We start from the raw sequence: 20,606 nt of genomic DNA on the forward strand, positions 1-20,606 counted from the left end.
CCAAAACAGGCCACAATCAAATGGTTTTAGAGGGAAATTATGTCAACCTTTCAAAAATTAAAAATTCAAGAGATACTTCCTGTGATTTTATAAGCTTTTCCAGAGCAAGGGAAATGAAAGTAAGCTGTCCAATTTATTTTCAGTTTTTTTTAAATAATTAAAAAGGTATAAATACAAATTCATTTTTAAGTATGACCCTGATATAAAAACTAAACAAAGATAATATAAGAAAAGAAATTACAAACTAATATTATTTATATATATAGTCAAATAATAGTATATTAAGATTTTATTTGATTAAAAATTATATTTAAAATTTATAAATATAATCTACTGTATTAATAAGTTAAAGAGTGAAAATTCATTATCTTAATCATTGCTGATAAAGGCATTTAGTAAACTATAATGTTTGAATTTTCTATATATTTTTTAAAGCAAGTAGTCCAACAATAGGTGAGTGTGGTATTTCAAAATGACATGATAATCACATGAGTAGTGGTTGGTCACAATGAGAATAAAATGGGAAAGGATAGATACCGGAAATATTTAAAAGGAAAACAGCAGGACTTAATGACTGATGGCATAGAAAATGAAAGGGAGGGATTAGGTCAAATATTGATTTGTCACCAGAAATAATAAAAGAGAGTTTCGTGTTTTAGCTCTTTAGATGGAAAGTGTATTTTAATGTACATTGACATTCAAAATAAGATCCTCCAACACAGCAAAAAGTAACATGTATACAGTACAATCAGATTTCTTGGTCTTTGTCAAAATAGAGGCTAATTTTTTTTAACAGAATCTCAAATTGTAAAAGTTTGTTTTTATAGCTGAAAAACAATGGGTCTGACCCTAGTGTTTGTGGCAAAGTTGAGATGAAGGCTTCTGCAGCCCTCACAGGGGCATCCCTCCCAGTGGCCCTAACTGTGGCCAGTTAACCTGCATTCCCCATGGGACCAGGTGAGTCTCAATGTCCTCTACACACGCTGTCTCCAGTGTCCTCTATACACCCTGTCTCCAGACCATGATGAGGCAAGGTTTGTAGACTCCATCAGAGCACACCTGCATTTAACAGTAACTGGAAACCACTGGACTTCCCAGGCGGCGCTAGTGGTAAAGAATCTGCCTGCTGATGCAGGAAACATCAGAGACGGGTTCGATCCCGGGGTTGGGAAGATCCCCTGGAGGAGGGCATGGCAACCCGCTCCAGTATTCTTGCCTGGAGAATCCCCACGGACAGAGGAGCCTGGAGGGCTACAGTCCATAGGATTGCAAAGAGTTAGACACGACTGAAGCAACTGAGCATGTACACACACAGAAGCCTAATCTATGGCCTCACGTAGCAGAAGCAGAGGCTGTGGCCGAGTCCTCTTTCAGCCAGTGGCAACATCTGTGTGCCCTTGGACAAACCATTCCATTTCAGTGGGCTGCAGTTCTTTCACCTGTAAAACTGGAATTTCAGTACCCACTCTCCACACTTGATGGAATAGTTGAAAGTATCAAATAAAGTCACAGAAGAAATACTGCCTTATAAACTGTAAATTATTAATAAAGTGTCAGATACACCACTATCACCACTATAATTTTTAGAAAATAAATTTAAAAAATTATGTCCTAGAGGCTTGAGTGCACTTAATTGTATAGGGTAAGTTATCCTGATTGCAGCCTGAAGTCATAAGTGTATAGATAGGGAAATGGGTTAACCCAATGACACAAGAACATTGAATTGTTATTTTGGATATAAAAAGACCAAATATTAATAGTACACACAGGATGCCTTATAAAGCTCTCAAATTTTTTGCTACCTTGTACAGAAGGAAAAAACACTTAAATGGTTTGGTTATGGAAAAACCTAACATAGTTGGCTCATTAACCAGATCTGTCAGCCATATACCTGAAGTGCTAATAATGACTGACCTTTGAATAGTATTAATTCAATGAAGTGAAGTGAAAGTGTTGGTTGCTCAGCCATGTCCGACTCTTTGCAACTCCATGGACTGTAGCCCACCAGGCTCTTCTGTTCATGGAATTCTCTAGTCAAGAATACTGGAGTGGGTAACCGTTCCCTTCTCCAGGGGATCTTCGCGACCCAGGGATTGAACTCGGGTCTCCAACATTGCAGGCAGATTCTTTACCATCTGAGCCACCACCAGAGAAGCCCATTAATTCAATAAAATGTAGCTATTTTAATTTTTGAAATTTCTTTGAGGAATGTGAAGATTAACTTGCTGTTGTTGTCAGTTAACTAGAATCTGAAACCAAGGTTAACAGATGGGTTTGTGAAACAGAATAAATTTAAAATTTTAATGTTTTTCAGTTGCCAAAAAGATTTCAAGTGAATATGGCTTAAAGCGTTTGTCGATAGGAGATGCTTTGCGTTATGTATTAAACAACCAACCAGACACAGAGCTGGCACTTATGCTAAATTGGCATCTTCATAAAGGAATGACGGCACCTGATGAACTGGCTATTCAGGCCTTAGAATTATCTCTGATGGGAAGTGTATGTAATACCGCAGGGTAAGTGGGGGCCATAGGGGTGGGAGAGAGTGGGAGGGAGTTAAATCTTTAAGAAATTACTCATTGGAATTAATTAAAATACCTTAAACAGAGTTTAAAGCTCTTGTAAAGGGTGTGTGATCTGCTTCTCAAAGTCTGGGCACCGATATGGTTGCATATTAATAATTTAATTTTCGGTCAGGCTAAAATTCAGCTTAAACACTCACAGGCCAACTTCACTCCCTGCAGCAACTCCTGAGTTGTCCCAAAGTCTCCAGGTTTACACAGTCTATAGGAGACCCATGTGACTTCTACAGCCCAGGAGAACTTCTCACTGCCCGATGGAGTGATGAAGGTGTGGCCTTCCCCTTCCCCAGATGGTACTGGTCCAATGGAGACAGTCTCTCACCAGTCCAGTCTCTGCACAGGTAGCAGCGCCCCTCCCTTAATGCTGCGTTTGGACAGGAGAGCCTTGTGCTTGAACTGGTCTTCAGTTTACACTCCTCTACTCAACCATGACTTCCCCAGCTCACATCCAGTAGAAAGTAAGTGTGTTAGTCTCTCAGTCGTGTCAGAGTTTTTTGCGACCCCATGGGCTGTAACCCGCCAGGCTCCTCTGTCCATGGGATTTCCCAGGCAAGAATACTGGAGTGGATTGCCATTCCTTTCTCCAGGGAATCTTCCTGACCCAGGGATTTAACCCGGGTCTCCTGCATTGCAGGCAGATTCTGAGCCACCAGAGAAGCCCTCAGGGAAACCACCCAGTAGTAAAAGCCCATAAAACCTAAGGCCCTGCTCTTGAGCTCAGGTCATTGACTTAAAATCTTGCTGAGTCACGCAAAGTTGTTTTCTATCAGGAACCTCCTTGCCCTTCCCTACCACTGGTCCTTAATCAAGTCCGTATCAGTTCTCCTAATTCCTGTTACGGTGGGGAGCAGATTCTGGAGTGTCGAGTATCCACCCCCACCCACAACCCCATCCCACCAAACCCCCCCATCCCCCCTGCAGAGAAAGTCCTGGGACTTTCTAGCAAATTGAGTTACCTCCTTCCTGAAATTCAACTTTGCATACAAGAGATCTTACTGAGGGCTACTGTGGACTCACAAAAGTTTTATTTCACTTTAATACCAGGACAGTGACTGCCCAGTCACCCTGAATTTCCCTAATCCCGAGGGCCTCTCAAGTGATTCTTCACAGGACAAAGAAGTTGAGCCATTAAAAAACCAACAATGGCAGCTGCATACATTCTCTAGTTGGCTTTCGGGCTCTGTTAATTAATAGTCCTCTCTGCCATGGGATGTAGGACTAGGTAGTGCCTAAGTCTGGAGAGCACCAAGGTAAGATGAACCAGCCCTTCCTGGTGACCAGCAGCCAGTATGCCCAACTTGGCCCCACAGAGTCAGTTTCCTGACTTAGAAATTTGCAGATAGCCTTCATTCATCCTGTCAGTTTGCTGATGACACTCTTTAGCTTAGTCTGTTGGACTAACAAATTCTCTATTATTTCTGCCTAGAGGATTGATGGGTCCTGATGGAATGGTTCTCTCCAGAGACCACAGGGCTCTCTCACCAGCTCTTCATCTCCCCTTCCACACCCAGCCTCCTTATAGAATTTTACTAGAAAATCAAGTTTAGAACACAATGTTTCCCATATTTGCTTAATCTCTTGCTAAAATACTATCAATTATGCAGGGCTTTTTTTAAATTTTAAAACACTTTAATGTACTTAAAATCTTGATTTACAAGACATCTTATCTTACACTGACCTTTCTGTACAAAAAATTTTACACAATTTGCTACAAAACTACAATATTAAGATCAGAGTTGGGTAATTCTTCCCATGCCAGGCATTCTATTATAAGGAATGTGAATTAATCTGCTAATTGCTTTACACACTTGATCTACAATCTTTAAGATAAATCTAAGGGTTAAATAGGGCTTCCCTGTTGGCTTAACTGGTAAAGAATTCGCCTGCCAATGCAGGAGACACAAGAGACGCAGGTTCAATCTTTATCCTGGGGTCAGGACGATCCCCTGGAGAAATAAATGGGAACTCGCTCCAGTATTCTTGCCTGGAAAATCCCACGGACAGTGTAACCTGGCGGGCTACAGGCAATGAGGTCACAAAGAGTTGGACATGACCAAACATGGGCATACACACACAAGGGTTAAATATCATTATTTCACTATTATATTTAGTATTTACTACTTTACTGAAAACTGAGGCTCAGAGAGGTCAGACCCAGTTTCAAATTTAAGTCTGTGTGCCTCTGAAACCTATACTCTTCCCACTGTCTCATGCTTAGACTCAAGTGCTCTGTGCTGTGCTTAGTTGCTCAGTGTTCTGACTCTTTGTGACCCCATGGACTATAGCCCTCCAGGCTCCACTGTCCATGGCGATTCTCCAGGCAAGAATACTGGAGTGGGTTGCCATGCCCTCCTCCAGGGGATTTTCCCAACCCTGGGATCGAACCCAGGTCTCCTGTATTGCAGACAGATTCTTTACTGTCTGAGCCATCAGGGAAGCCCAAGAATACTGGAGTGGGTAGCCTATCCTTTCTCCAGGGGATCTTCCTGACCCAGGAATTGAACCGGGACCTCTTGCATTGCAGGTGGATTCTTTATCAGCTGAGCTGCCAGCGAAGTCCCTCTTCCCACTGTTTCATGCTTAGAATAATAGCACCAATTAAATAACACAAGGTTCAAGGTATTATGTGTAATATCTCTCAAAGTCCATCAAAGTCTAGCTCTATGATGCTAAGTATATGAGTCAGAGCTGTGTCTGTATGTATGCAGCCCTCTTCTGGCTCTTGGGCTGACTGGGATTAAAAATACAGAGACAAAGGGAGTTCTCTGGTGACCTAGTGGTTAGGATTCCAAGCTTTCACTGCCAGGGCCCAGGTTCAGTCCCTGGTTGGGGAACTGAGAGCCCACAAGCTGCAAAGTACAGCCTCCTAAAAATATATATGTATATATATAGAAGAGGGCAAGGTGACAAGGTAAATCAAGTTCCGTAAGGAATGGTATGGGGCTAATCCTAAAGACAGACTTTTTCTGGAAGACAGAAAGGAAGGTCTGAGAGTAAAGAAATCTGGAATTTTAATTTTCATATTTCTCCTTACTAGTGTTGTCATTGATGGATATCCTGTAACTAAGTATCAAGTGAGTCTCTTAGAAGCTAGGTCAATCATCCCCATGATTATCTTTGAGCTGGATGTGCCTTCCAAAGAGATTTTCAGAAGATTGCTCCTGGAAAAAAAAAAGGAGTCAAGGTAATGTATGTGATGAAAACAATGATAAAAGAGTGAACATTAATAATCCAGAAGAAGCAGCAGGTTTTTGACAGCTTTTTCCATTTCTTTTCTGTTCCTCTCTTAGTTTGCCTTATCCATTGCACAACAGCTCACAGATTATAGCTGTCAAGAACTCAAGGTACCGCAAAAATATTGGTGAGATTAGGCAATATTATGAAGTACAACATCAGAACTGGTATGTGATTGATGGCTTTCACAGCAAATGGTGGATATGGAATGAAGTCATTAAGAAGGTTAAAATGGTGAATAAATACATGCAGATATATATGGAAAGAATAAAAGCAGGTAAGAAGACCTATAACTCTAAAAACAAAAAAATGTGAATTTGAAGTCTACGCATGCCTGACTCATGTTGCCATAATTCATTCAATTTGAACATTTGTCCCCTTAATCAGTATTTAATGAACCTTAGTCAGTATTTTAAATGCATATTATTTCCAAGTTATTGTGGGCATGTACATTTGTTCTAATAAATGACTGCCTCTATTCAAGCTGTCATATACTGAATGTCCATGTGAACCTATTACATAAAACAATACATGGTCTCTCACTAGAAGAGTTTATAATGTTTGGAATGCCACATAAGAAGCTAGTTTCAAGAATGGTAGTTATATGAGGGGAGGGGTCTGTGGTGTGACACTTGGAAAAGTTTTGTTTAGGAATCTAGAATTAGTTACTGTGAACTATTTACATAATAAAATTGTATTATTATATAAATGTTGATTCTCTTAAAAAATATTACTTGAACATAGAATTTTTTTTAATCTATATTTGGAATCTATGAAAGAAAATGATTGTATACTCCTAGAAGTTTCTTCATTTTTCTCCAAAAATACACAAAACAGACAGAAAGTTATCAAAAAAAAAAAAAAAGAAAGTTATCTAGAACTCCTCATGTCTCTAAAAAGAACGATGACACCAAAGACTTTGTCTGGAGGGGTGTCACAGACATCTGATGACTTTGACTTTGGAAAATAGGGAGAAGGTACTTGGAGGTATGAGGGATCAACGTGACAAAGAGAATATTGTACAAGGGAAAATGCAGTGAGGATTCTGATCATAATGGCATCATTGAATCTTGATTTGCTTCATTATTTGGGCATCCCCAGTATCTCTGGTTCTGTTTGCCTGCAGATTATAAGGCTTGAAGATAAAAGTGCAAGTGAAAAGATAAATGAGTTTTAGAAACCCACTCCCAATAAGTTCTGGATAGCATCACACTAGTAAAACATTCCACAGCTGACTTGGAAAGCAAAACTTGTGCCTCATTCATCTTGTTGTTACCCTGCTTCACCCTTCTTGCCTCAGACTTGGTTGCCTGAGAAGAGACTCAGGATGAAAAGCTGTGTGCAGAATCTTTATCAGGAAGTACTCTTAAAAGTGGGCTTCCCAGCTGGCACAGTGGTAAAGAATCTGCCTGCCAATGTAAGAGTCACAGGAGATGTGGGTTCAATCCCTGGGCTGGGAAGATGCCCTGGAGGAGGAAATGGTGACCCACTCCAGTATTCTTGTCTAGATAATGCCCATGGGCAGAGGAGCCTATTGGCCTACAGTCCACAGACTCGCAAAGAGACATGACTGAACATGCATGACACTCAGGAGTAGAGTTGACAGATTAGGCAAATAAAAATATAGGATACCTAGTTAAATGTAAGTTTCTGATAAATGACAAATAATTTTTTAGTCTAAGTATATCCCAAATGTGGTATGAGACATTTCATACTAGAAACTGTTCATTGTTTATCAGAAATTCAAACTTAATGGGGCATCCTGTGCTTTATCTGTCAACTCTAATAGGGAGAGACACCGAGGCTAGTAGACCTGGCAGAGGGAGACACTAGCCTGCAGTGTGGTGGAAACAGAGGCCTTGGTAGGCCCTACAGGGAAGCACTGCAGCTGGGATGGACCTTGAGAATTTCCCAAACTGAGGGGAGAGGCCAGGCTTTATATCCTCCCATTGACTTGTATAAAGGTCACTCTGGGAGGGAGTATATACTGAACAGGGGCAAGTCCCAATGCAACTACGAGCCATCAACACAGATATTTTCAGCAGCTGGGGGATGGGTGCATCAGCCCTGATGAGGGATCTTCATGGAGCACCACAGTATCCACCATGTTATTCCAGATACACATGCCTCTGCCTGGAAGAGTTTAATTAAAACTGTCCTCCTACTTTTCTGCTTCACCATCTACCTGGTAATCTGTATCTGACTGTTTGAATTTAGTGTTGATTTAGTGACCAATTTATTCTCACTAATGAGATAGAGCGAGGTCAGGACCAGAAAACGAGAGATTCCTTCTCATTCTGTCGCATTCCAGAAAAAGATAGATAGACATTGTCAGATGTCATCAAGAATACCCCAAGAATCAGAAAAAGATATTTGAGTGTCTTTTAAGACTTGAAATGATTTGATTCTAAATGATCCTTTCACAAAACCTATGAGGTGAGGTCAGCACATCTGAGCTAAAGAGCAACACACAATTGTAAAACTATAGTGCCATTTAGTATGATATTATAGCGCTATACAATAGTGTATTCTTTACCAACACTATTATTATACCATAATACTGTGCATTATAGTACTTTAGAATAACAATATTACACCATTGTAGCATTGTAGTAGTATAATATTCTTTGTAGGAAAGAACCGTCTTAGCCTTTTCATCTGTATCATATACAATAGATGGAATCATGGATTAGTTTGTTTATTGCTTCATAATAAATTATTCCAAAATTTAACAGTTTAAAACAACACATACACACTCCATCACAATTTCTGTGGGTCAAGAGTCCAGGCACAGTTTAACTGAGTCTTCTGCTTCAGTGTCTCTCACAAGGCTACAATCAAGGTGTTGGCCAGGATTAAGGTCTCATCTGAGGGCCCTACTGGGAAAGAATATACTGTCACACTCATTCATGTATTGCTGACAAGAGTTTGTTCCTTGAGGGTTGTTGGACTTAGGGCATCAGTTTCCTGCCAACTGTTGACCAGGGGCCACCTTCAGTGCCTTGCCATATGGACCTTTCCAACATGGCAGCTTGCTTTACCAAGTGAACAAGACAAAGCAAGAAAGAATGCCAAAAGAACAGAAATCATAGTCTGTTGTAACTGTTCTAGTTACCCAAGGCTGCCATAGCAAATTACCACACACTGGATAACGGAGACAATAGAAATGTATCCTCTTACAGTTCCAGAGGCTAGATGTCCAAAATTAAGGTGTTGGCAGGGCTGTACTCACTCTGAGGTTTCTAGGAGAGACTCGCTTCCACGCCTTTCTCTTCATGTCCAGCATTGCCACGAGGCCCCTGCATTCTTTGCATATAGACACATCACTGCAGTCCTAAGGGTCAGTTTTATGCTTACACTGTCACATAGCAAAGTAAACTATGATGTATGCTTCATAATTTGAGTTAGCATTAGACGTTCCTTGGAATACTTAAAAAAAATTTTTTTTCCCCACTGGTGAAAAGAGCTATTAAGAAAATATATCAGGATCAAAATTTACTCATTATAACTAAGATGTATAAAGAAGTAATTTTATTTTCTGTAAAATCTAATACTGCTTTGGAGTCTCCATTCTAGTGGAGTCCTGGGAAGACAACTCAAACTTATGCATTGAATGAACTTGGGCCTTTCTTTTTAAATCGACTCTTTAGGGTAAACCTAGTCACTTTTGGATTAAATGTTTCTTTCTATTTCTTGGATGCCATCAGGGAACAGGGAGAGCTTTATGTCACTAACATTGTGTCAACAAACTATATGTACTTCCTGAAATCTATCTTACAGAAAAATTTTAAATATGTAGCAAATTCATGTGTATGTGTGTAAGTGGATATGTATATATATGTGTGTGTATGTGTATATAGTATATAACATAAATAGTTTATAATAGCTAAGAGTTAAAAACAACCAAAATATTTATCAACAGGTAATTGATTGAATAATCTATATGTACATTTATACAATGGAATACTATGCATAAACTAAAAGGAATTAGGTAAATCATATAAACTGAAATGGAAAGATGTCAAAGGCTATAACTAACTGATAAAAGCAAGTTGCAGAATAAGATTTACAGTATAGTGGCATAAGCATCCTATCTGCAAAAAATATATACGTGTGTGTATGCAAATGTATAAAAAAATCTGAAAAAGATACAAACTCAACAGTGATTATCTCTCAGGAGGGATGTTGGATTGAGAGGATGGACATATGAAAAGAAACTTTTGCTCTTTACTCTGTTTGGGAATTTTACAACGTTTACTCATTGGTATAGTGCTAGCATAATTGAATTTATTTTCATTTTGAAAATGATTGTGTTTTCTGTGAAAATATATATTTATAACAACAGTTAATTTGTTAATAATAGGAAAAGCCGCCTGCATTGACAAGTTATGTATCTCCCCTGAAGAACTGATTTCTCGCCTGGGTGAATTTGGACAGTTCTGCCCTGTCAGCCTGGCAGAATCATATGAATTAGTTGATTGTTCTTCAAATGATTCCTTGGAATTTGCAGCAGAGTTCAGAGGGCACTATTATAAAATGAGTTCTCTAGAGAAATTGAATGTAAGTTTGTTCTTAACTCCAAATATTTACCAGGGAAAGAAAATACCTGTCTTAGAATTCATCAGACAGGAAGGGGTGGGCACAGCTGGGAACACCAGGCGCTGGGGACCAGGGACCCCATTTTCGGAAACTGTGATCCTTGGGTTCAATAAGGCAACTCAGAGGCCAGTCCTAAGACTGCATCCCAAGACATATTCTGGCACAAAGCAGAAGTTCAGGGTCGGTGATGGCCCCTCCACCTGGGTCAGCATAAGAGGTGGGGAGACCCAAGGGCAACCCCAACATGGAGGGGATGCTGAGCATCTGAGCTCAGCCCTGGAGTGGGCATCCAGGACATTCCATTCAAAGGTGCAGAAGGGAAGTCAGAGTCAGTAGAAATGACTCGCCTGTGCTTTCAACTTTCTTCTATCACTTTATTCTCCTGGGTACCTTATGCTTCTATTTAATGGAACAGAATATAGATTTGTTCCAGTATTCCACTGACCATAATATGGTGACATAAAAAGATTGTAGTTGAAAACTAATCAGGTGTCTCTGAACATTTTATTTTCCTCTGAAGAATCTGAATTTTTAAAATCACTTTATAAAGAAGACATTACTTTCTTTCTGCTTATTTAAGTGATAATCACAGAATTTTAAAATTGGAAATGACATTAGCAACCATGTGCCTGGTCTGCCCCCTTCATTTTACAGTGTGATAACTGAAGCTGGAGAAGCTAACTCACCTGCCAAAGTGCACCCTCTAGTTAGTTATACTGCAGGACAGGCGGACAGCAGGGCAGGGGACTATGCACTCCAGGGTCTGGCACAAAGTAAAAGCTCAACAAATGCTTTTCAGTATAGGTGGATGAGTGAGTGAGTGAAAGCATTAAAAGAAGAGAGACTGTAAGTGACATCACTTGCAGGTATTACTGTAAGGAACTTCCAGTCAGGGAAAGAGTTGCTGTAGTGCAGAAAGCTCCTCTCAGATGGTTTGCGGGACTGAACATTGCTGCCGAAAATGGGAAGAGCAGCAGGAGAGCCTCAGTGGGTTTTTGTTGGCAAAGTATTCCTGTTTCAAACAGTCATGTTGCTGTCATCTTTTTTTAATAGAAATTTTTGGACAATCCAGAATTCTACGTACCTCCGTTAGCACCTCATCCACTTCCACCTACCGACATGATCCCCAAGAGGCTGACACTGTCAGAGCTGAAGAGCCGGTTCCCTAAGTGTGCTGAGCTCCAGGGTTACTGTCCAGTGACTTACCAGGATGGCAGACAAAGGCAAGTCCTTGCCCTCGTGTGAGTACAGGCCAATAGCTCTACTTGGAATAAGTGGTCTATACGACAATCATAGCATTTTTATCAAAAGGTCACTATTGTTTAACTGGAAAGTATTCTTTTTCTTCCTTGAGCTGTGATGATAGAAAAATAAAATATTTATGACATTTTATTTACATAGTTGTCATTCCTGTTGTTCAGTTGCTAGGTCATGTCTGACTCTTTGCAACCCCATGGACTGCAGCACACCAGGCTTCCCTGTCCTTCACCATCTCCTGGAATTTGCTCAAACTCACTGAGCCAGTCATACCATCCAACCATCTTATCCTCTGTCACCCCCTTCTCCTCTTGCCTTCAGTCTTTCCCAGCTGCATATTAATGATACAATACATAGTGGTTTTTGTTTGTTCCTTTGTCTTTCAGATACGAAGCCCTAGTACCTGGTAACATTCACTATGCTTTAGAATATCGTGATCGTATATATATTTGTGAGAGCAGAGAAAAACTTCAGAAATTTTTGAGGTGAGACCATTCACTAAGTCACAAATATTCATTGAATATCTATGTTAAATGCACTATCCTGGGACAGAAAGATATGTGAGTTTACACACACTCATAAACACATACATATATGTACACATATACATACACACAGCTGAAAGGGGCAGCCTTTACCTACTGCCACACATTTCTGTCTTTCACAAGAAGTTGGAAACCAAATTTCTTCTTATGTTTATCTGATTTTTAAACTTTTGTGACTGATTCAGTTTTTTTTTTTGGGGGGGGGGGGCTTCCCCATGGCTCAGATGGTAAAGCATCAGCCTGCAATGTGGGAGACCCGGGTTCCATCCCTGGGTCAGGAAGATCCCCTGGAGAAGGAAATGGCAAACCCACTCCAGTATTCTTGCCTGGAAAATTCCACAGATGGAGGAGCCTGGTAGGTTACAGTCCATGGGTTTGCAAAGAGTCAGACACCACTGAGCAACTTCACTTGCACTTCAGTTTTTTCAAAAATGACAATGTGGATCAAATCATAAAGGAAACGAGGAAAGTGAAGTCGTTCAGTCATGTCCAACTCTTTGCGAATCCATGGACTGTAACCTACCAGGCTCCTTCGTCCATGGGGTTTTCCAGGCAAGAATACTGGAGTTGGTTGCCATTTCCTTCTCCAGGAGATCTTAAGGACCCAGGGATTGAACCCAGGTCTCGTGCATTGTAGGCAGATGCTTTACCGTCTGAGCCACAGGGAAGTCCATCAAATTATACATGCAGCTAGAATTTGTGCAGTGGTTTGTGACCTCTCATGAAGCTGTTTGAGGAAATTTAATAGTAAAAAGAGAAGAGACATTAGTTGCCGAAAGGAATATAGGATTGAAGGAATAAGGTGGTTTTTCTCTTTTATCTTCTTTTTTCCAATGGGAAAGAGATAAACATGTTTAAATGCAGGTACATGGGAAGGATCTAATAAAGGAAATGTCATGAAGGCGGAAGAGAGTTATCTCTCTATTGCTACTTAAGATTTCTGGAGACAGGGTGGAGTAGGCATCCAAAGAATGTGTGGAGATTGATCTTAGGTGGGAGGTAAGCTCTGCCATGGAGAAAGCAACCTGTGTGTGATTCTGCTTATGGTGAGCAGCCGAGGACTTTCTATTCTGAAGACTTCTCTTTTTATAGCCTGGCAGCTTGTGTTGGGGGGGCGTCCCTGAGAGGGTTACTAGTGTGAGAGAATTGTAGTACAAGATAAAAACAATGCCAGCATAGGAGTTGCTTCCCTTGTGGCTCAGCTGGTAAAGAATCCGCCTGCAATGCGTGAGACCTGGGCTCGATCCCTAAGTTGGGAAGATCCCCTGGACAAGGGAAATGTTACCCACTCCAGTATTCTGGCCTGGAGAATTCCATGGACTGTAAAGTCCATGGGGTTGCAGAGTCAGACATGACTGAGCGACTTTCACTTTCACTTTTCACGAAGAAGTTACATGCGGAATTGAAGTATCTTGTCAATTCAAAATAAAAGTGTGAGGATAAAAGTATATAAAGAAAGTTTCATATAGGTGCTGTTAAAAGCAAGAACACTGAGAAGCGGTGAGCAGGGCTAGGGCCCCAGGTGAAGTTGGTGGTCATGAATTTCTAGGAGCCTCAGTCTTCCTGCTTCTGTATCATTTTCTCCACTCAAGAAAAATGAGTAATGAACATTATCTTTTAGTTGCCTTGTGTACCTATCTTCCTGTGTAGACACAATGAAGACATTTGTGATCATCCATTTAACGGATTTGGTATTCGTAGGTCACCACAGAAATACTGGAATCAGAAGCTTCCTTACAAACTTCCCCCATTGAAGGAACCAATGTCTCTCACCAGCCTGCCTTTGCCTGGATATCTGGAACAGGTTCGCTCACATGGGTTTCTCTGTTTAGATATTAGAAGACGACAGCTATCTCTCCTTCAAAAATCATTTTTATTTTGGTAACAATGAAATTAAAGGCAGAGTGTCCTGAGTTTAAGCTGCAAATCCACTTTTAACCTATTTTGGTTTTGAGTAGTTATGAAAATAAAATGTAAGGAAAGCCCCCCTTTTCATAGCTAATTCCCAAATAACTGCACTAAAGTGAAGAAAGAGTAGGATTGTAGAAAATTATTTACATTTGACATATAGTTTGTTTCTTATTTTGAAATTTCAGTGTCTGTAGAACTTTTCTGTAATGTGAAATATGCAAATTCAGTCTCTGAGAGGTTCCCCCCCACCACCGGCTTGAAAGAGTTAAGATGTCACCACAACTGAACCACCAAATACATATTTTGCCCAAAATCTGGATGAAGCTATCTACTCAAGTCACTCTTATTTCTCTAACACTTTCTAAATACAGTCAGATGTATCAGTCACCAACCACTATTTAAAAGGCCTTTTAAAAAAATTCTATAAAACAGATGCCCAGGGCACAATTTCATATATTTCTTACAAATTCTTAACCAGTTTTTTTTTTTTTTCATCTCCCCTAGATGGTTAGGTTTTGATCAAGTTTAATATCAAAAGGGAAGAGGACACTCACCCAGAGAAGAGTGTCCTCCTCTTTGCCTACTCGGGGCCCCAGAATCTTGACTATAGTGGTAACTGTGGTCTCTGGAGTTCCCGGGTAGGTGGCCCAGGGTCCTGAGTAGAATTTGGCCAATTCTGAGCAACGGAAGCAGAGATGGACCAAGACAACTAGGTGTCTCCTTCTTTCAACTATTTTTAAACAGAAAATGTCAAGCATATAAAAATAGAATTGCATAATGAAACCCATGTATCCATCACCTACCTGGCACTAAACCAATCAATAGTTTTAAATTTTTCCTATTCAAATGTATTTTGTGTTTCTTTTCTGTAGAGCTAAGTGCCCACTCTAGTACTCTTGCCTGGAAAATCCCATGGACAGGGGAGCCTGGTAGGCTGCAGCCCATGGGGTTGCTAAGAGTTGGACACGACTGAGCAACTTCACTTTCACTTTTCACTTTCATGCATTGGAGAAGGAAATGGCAACCCACTCCAGTGTTCTTGCCTGGAGAATCCCAGGGATGGGGGAGCCTGGTAGGCTGCAGTCCATGGGGTTGCTAAGAGTTGGACACGACTGAGCAACTTCACTTTCACTTTTCACTTTCATGCATTGGAGAAGGAAATGGCAACCCACTCCAGTGTTCTTGCCTGGAGAATCCCAGGGATGAGGGAGCCTGGTGGGCTGTAGTCTATGGGGTCGCACAGAGTCGGATACAACTGAAGTGACTTAGCAGCAGCAGCAAGTGCTCATTTAACTATCTTTTTAAGCTCCATCCTCAATCCTGAGGAGGCTATTTGAAGCAAAGAATAGCCTCTATCTATTTGCCACAAGAAAAGAAAACAGACTCAAATTACACATAATTCGTTCCCTACCTGCAGGGTATTGCAACTGCTCTAATTAAAGCCATGAATGCAGCGGGATGCTTAAAGCCCAAATTCCCCTTCTTAAGTGTACGGAGATCTGCGCTACTTTATATAGCACTTCATCTGAAAGGTATGTCTCTTTTTTTGCTAGAAATGACATGCTACTCAGAACTAATTTAGCACTAATTGTGATAAATAGGATTGTCAAACTGGGTTGGTCACTTGTGTGCTGTGCGTGTGTGTGTGTGTGCTGGTAGCAAATATTTTAGCAAAACTGAGTTTCTAGTTTTTAAAGCAGGTACCATGAGTAACATAACCAGCTCTCAATAATCCACACTGTATTATTCACACCATAATAATCCACACCGAAGGTGAATAGTGACAATTATGATCTAAAATAGAATAATCCCCAAATCTTATTTGGGATTTAGATATCTTCTCGGTCAAACTGTGCAGCTCAATCACACACATAGTTCTCCTTCTCTTTAATGATGCACTAACCTAACAGAAAACATTCACAGTCCTGTAAAATTTTCTACAGCCTTTAATCCCAATAGTTCTGAATATACAAGAAAAAAATACAAGAAGAAGATGGAGCAGTTTGTGGAGAGATGTGAACTCATTACATACTTGAGTGCCAAGATGACCAAGAAATACAAGGAACCTCAGTTTAGAGCCATTGACTTTGATCATAAATTACAGACCTTTCTCTCTCTTAGAAATATAGACCCAGTCAATGGTTAGAATGTTTGCCTAAATGCACCCAGAATCTTAAGAGTTATCTGAAAGGGATAAAAGGAAGTAGATTGAAAATCTGGGCCTCTCTGATGTACTTTTCCCTCCTGAGTGATACGCCTTGGCTTCTAGACTTCCAATGAATTCTGAGCTCTGCCAGCCAGGAAGAAGTACTCTTCTGTAAGCCTAAATTCTCATATACTTGTAAAGCTTATTGCTGTTTGCCTGAACTTTGATGCTTCAACAAAAACTATTTCATTTAGAATATTTAGGTAACGTATTTGACTTAATGAATCCTTTGTTCATTTTCCTTTTTAATATTTTTATTAGAGAAGTCTGTCTCTGTTAAAGAAACTTATGCAGTAAATGTTAGAAAGCTTCAAGAAAAGAATTAACATTGCTATAAATAAAATAGAAATATTGGTTGCACTTTTAACTTAGAGAGTTGTTTGTAAACTTTGTGAACCTAAAAATACTTTATCACTTTCCCAACCAAATAAACAGATTTAGAGACAACTAAATGGCTGCTGCTTTTCTTTTTCTCAAGTGTTCAAGGAAACACATTTTATACGTTATTTTGTAGTTAGAAATCACCGGATACTTGAGGATGAATGCTAGAGTCTTTTTATATGACATTGTCAAGACATATATGCTAGAGGAAAATTACTATATTGAATTTGGATGAGATTTTAAAAATAAATTATCATTTTTTTGGCAGGCGTATAACAAATCTAGAATGTGAAATAGCAAGATTGGCTCTTTTAAAAAATTAAAAAATACAACCATTATCTTATTTAACCTTAGGTAAATCTCAGTTTCTATGAGTTTTTGTTGTTTCTTAATCTCTAAAGTGAATGATTTAGCTCTTTTTTTCAGCTTTACTAAGGTGAATTGACAAATGAAATTCTATATGTTTAAACTGTACCACATGATTTTGATATAGTTATATATTATGAAATATTTACCACAATCAGGTTAATTATTAATAACACACCTACCACCTCACATCATTATTTCAGTGTGTTTCTGTGATTGTGTGTATGTGAGTAATAAGAATACTTAATAATCAGTCTGTTAGGAAATTTCAAGTATTATTACTGTATTATTAGCTATATCTACCACGTTAAACATTAGATTCTCAGAATTTACTCATCTTATAACTGAAAGTTTGTACCCTTTGATCAATAGCTCCTTATGTGCCCCTTCCCTAGACTCCTTGAAACCACCATTCTACTCTCTGCTTCTATGAGTCTTTTTTTTTTTAGATTCCACATATAAGTGATACCATACAGTATTTGTCTTTGTCTGGCTTTTTTCATTTAGCATCATACCCTTCAAATTCACTCATCTTGTCTTTGATATCTATAATTTCAACATTAATTAAAAACTAGAAGCCTGTTTTAGATTTATTTTATATATTTCATAATAAAACAATTTTTAAACAAAAGCTAAATGCCTATTGTCAAACTTAGGATAAACCCCAAAAGCCTTTGAACAGTTACTGATACATACCCATAGATGGACTGCAAGTAGATCAAACCAGTCAATTCTAAAGGAAATCAGTCCTGAATATTCATTGGAAGGACTGATGCTGAAGATGAAGCTCCAATACTTTGGCCACGTGATGCAAAGAACTGACTCACTGGAAAAGACCCTGATGCTGGGAGGGATTGGGGGCAGAATGAGAAGGGGACAACAGAGGATGAGATGGCTGGATGGCATCACCAACTCGATGGACATGAGTTTGGGTAAACTCTGGGAGTTGGTGATGGACAGGGAGGCCTGGTGTGCTGCGATTCATGGGGTTGCAAAGAGTCAGACACAACTGAGCGACTGAACTAAACTGATTGCTGGACCATGTACTGTTTTACTGTATTTTTAAAAGCTGTGATGAACTTTTTTTCACCATATTTGGGATTATTAGTCTAAAAAATTTTCTAAGAAACAAAAGTACAGGGTGAAAGGGAATGACTTTAAAAAACTAAAAATATAAAGCTGCCTGCTGCCAAGTCGCTTCAGTCGTGTCCGACTCTGTGCGACCCCATGGACTGCAGCCTACCAGGCTTTTCCATCCATGGGATTCTCCAGGCAAGAACACTGGAGTGGGTGGCCATTTCCTTCTCCAAAGTGATGCTCTTGGAAATACTCCTAGAAACATTGTGAATTGTTATTTGGAAGGCAGCTTAGTAATAGAAATTGTGACCCATAATAATAAATGGGAAGAAAGCAGAACCTTGTTACTTTAACTTGAATTAACAGTGATATTGAACATTATTATATATGTTGGTCACCAGTTGTACTTCTGTGAATTTTTTTTCATGCCTTTTGCACTTTAACTCATTGGCTGTTTTTCAGTTCTTTTATAAAAATTCTTTATGTAAAATACACACCAATGTATCTGCAGTAAATAAGTCCGATTTTTAAGGTATGAAAGCTGTTCATCTATATTGTATGATATTGAATCCTTTTCTAAACTCTGGAAGTTATTCCATCTTCAGGGATTAAATATTCTGTTTTCTTCTACTGTTGGTGTATATGTTTATATTTAATTCTCTAAGCTGCCTAGAATTCATTTCTGGATGTGTTGTGAGCTGTTGTTTTAAATTTTCCAAAACTCATAATAGTAAATATGTTTTTAAAAAATATTTTAAGTTTCATATATTTCATTTTATTCTCAGTGCATTTATTGAAAGTTTTCATAAATTCATTGGTTAAGGAGCAGTTCAAGAATAGGGAAAGAATAAGATATATTTTATATATGTATGCCTCAGTCTCACTGTGGGTGATTTTTTGTTTTATCTTTTTGGTTTGTTTTGCTTTTACAAATGAAAGTCTGAGTAAAGGTTTATCTACAAAGCTGGAGGGCTCTTAACTATGGATGGTTCTGGAATAATTATTAGAAGGGTAACATCTGAATTAAATGGACCTTTCAAAATTGAGATTTAAAAAAAAAAAAATTGAGATTCTAACCAAGAGTCAGGGACTTCCCTCTGTGTTTCAGTGGCTAAGAATCTGCCTGCCAATGCAGGGGACACAGGTTCAATCACTGGTGTGGGAAGATTCTGGAGCAAAGTGCTGGAGTAAAGCCTGTGTGCCACACTACTGAGCCTGTGCTCTAGAGCCCATGCTCTGCAACAAGATAAGCCAGCAGAACAAAGAGAGAAGAGTAGCCCCCACTCACTGCAACTAGAGAAAGCCCCAGTACAGCAATGAAGACCCAGAACAGCCAAATAAATAAATAAATTTAAAAAAGAAGCTAATGTGAAAAGGCTACATACCATGTGATTCCAGCTACATGTTCTGAAAAAGGCAAAACTCTAGAGATAATAAAAAGATTCCCCGTTGGACTCCACAAACCCTGGGGTTTAGAGGCAATTAAGGACAAAGAGGGAAACTTCAAAGAAGGAGCTAATTTTAATAAAAACTAGTAAAAAAAAAAAAATGTTTAAAGAGCCAGGAGGTAATTACACCTGCTTTCTCAAAATCTCAGACTAGAGATGGCATGCTGGGATCTGGGAGGGTGTGTTGGGTGTCCTCAATTAAAAAGTTAGGTGTTAGTGAAGCATAAATTGAGAGAAAATGCTGAAATAGTTGAGTAGGAGGGGACTGAATCTAAGTGGTGCTTGTAGCCATATCCAGAAGCTGGGCCTTTCTCCTAAGGGTACATGGGAGCCACAGTGGATTCTATGCAAGGGAGTGACTCCAGTCTCTGGATGTGATTTGCATTTGGGAAGATCTCCTGTATTCCTGTGTATTAGCAGGAATAACACTGTAACTAAGGCTACTTAGAAACCTTTAATAGTCTACTGAAAAAAGATGTTGAAAGTCTGAATAATAACAATCATGTAAATGACAGCAGACATGAATTAAACCAATAGGCCCGTCACATATTTAATCTTGTTTACCCCACAGCCACCCAGTGTTGGCACTGGTGTCAGCTTCGACTGCAATGTGGGAGACCTGGGTTCGATCCCTGGGTTGGGAAGATCCCCTGGAGAAGGAAATGGCAACCCACTCTAGTACTCTTGCCTGGAGAATCCCATGGACGGAGGAGCCTGGTGGGCTACAGTCCACGGGGTCGCAAAGAGTCGGACACGACTGAGCGACTTCACTCACTCACTCACTCACTCAAAGAAGGTTGAGAGGATAAGTACAAATAACTTGATCAAGGTCACTCAGCACCTAGATCTGTTTGACTGCAGCGTTCTCTTCATTCCCTTGGACTAAGGTATTGGATGTTGGTGCTGATGATCTCGGTGATAACGGTGAATGTAAAGGCGTTTTCATTCATTCCTCATACATTCGAGACCTGAAAGCCAGCTTCAGCATTCAAAAAGCGGA

The 20,606-nt window shown here is 39.6% G+C and overlaps 1 protein-coding gene across 4 annotated transcripts in view; it reads left to right on the forward strand.

Moving 5' to 3' along the window:
* The window catches only part of AK9 (adenylate kinase 9), a 116,963-nt gene extending 100,182 nt beyond the window's left edge, over positions 1–16,781 (forward strand). For all 4 annotated transcript variants that reach the window (XM_027551232.1, XM_027551235.1, XM_027551233.1 and 1 more), the window contains 9 exons: positions 2,315–2,516; positions 5,620–5,766; positions 5,873–6,093; positions 10,180–10,376; positions 11,469–11,638; positions 12,059–12,157; positions 13,919–14,021; positions 15,546–15,660; positions 16,072–16,781. In XM_027551232.1, coding sequence (XP_027407033.1) covers positions 2,315–2,516; positions 5,620–5,766; positions 5,873–6,093; positions 10,180–10,376; positions 11,469–11,638; positions 12,059–12,157; positions 13,919–14,021; positions 15,546–15,660; positions 16,072–16,274 — 1,457 coding nt within the window. In that variant the 3' untranslated portion in view covers positions 16,275–16,781. The remainder of the gene's footprint in view (positions 1–2,314; positions 2,517–5,619; positions 5,767–5,872; positions 6,094–10,179; positions 10,377–11,468; positions 11,639–12,058; positions 12,158–13,918; positions 14,022–15,545; positions 15,661–16,071) is intronic.
* The last annotated feature ends 3,825 nt before the right edge of the window (positions 16,782–20,606 follow it).

This window comes from Bos indicus x Bos taurus, chromosome 9, assembly GCF_003369695.1.
Source record: "Bos indicus x Bos taurus breed Angus x Brahman F1 hybrid chromosome 9, Bos_hybrid_MaternalHap_v2.0, whole genome shotgun sequence".
Classification (NCBI taxonomy): domain Eukaryota; kingdom Metazoa; phylum Chordata; class Mammalia; order Artiodactyla; family Bovidae; genus Bos; species Bos indicus x Bos taurus.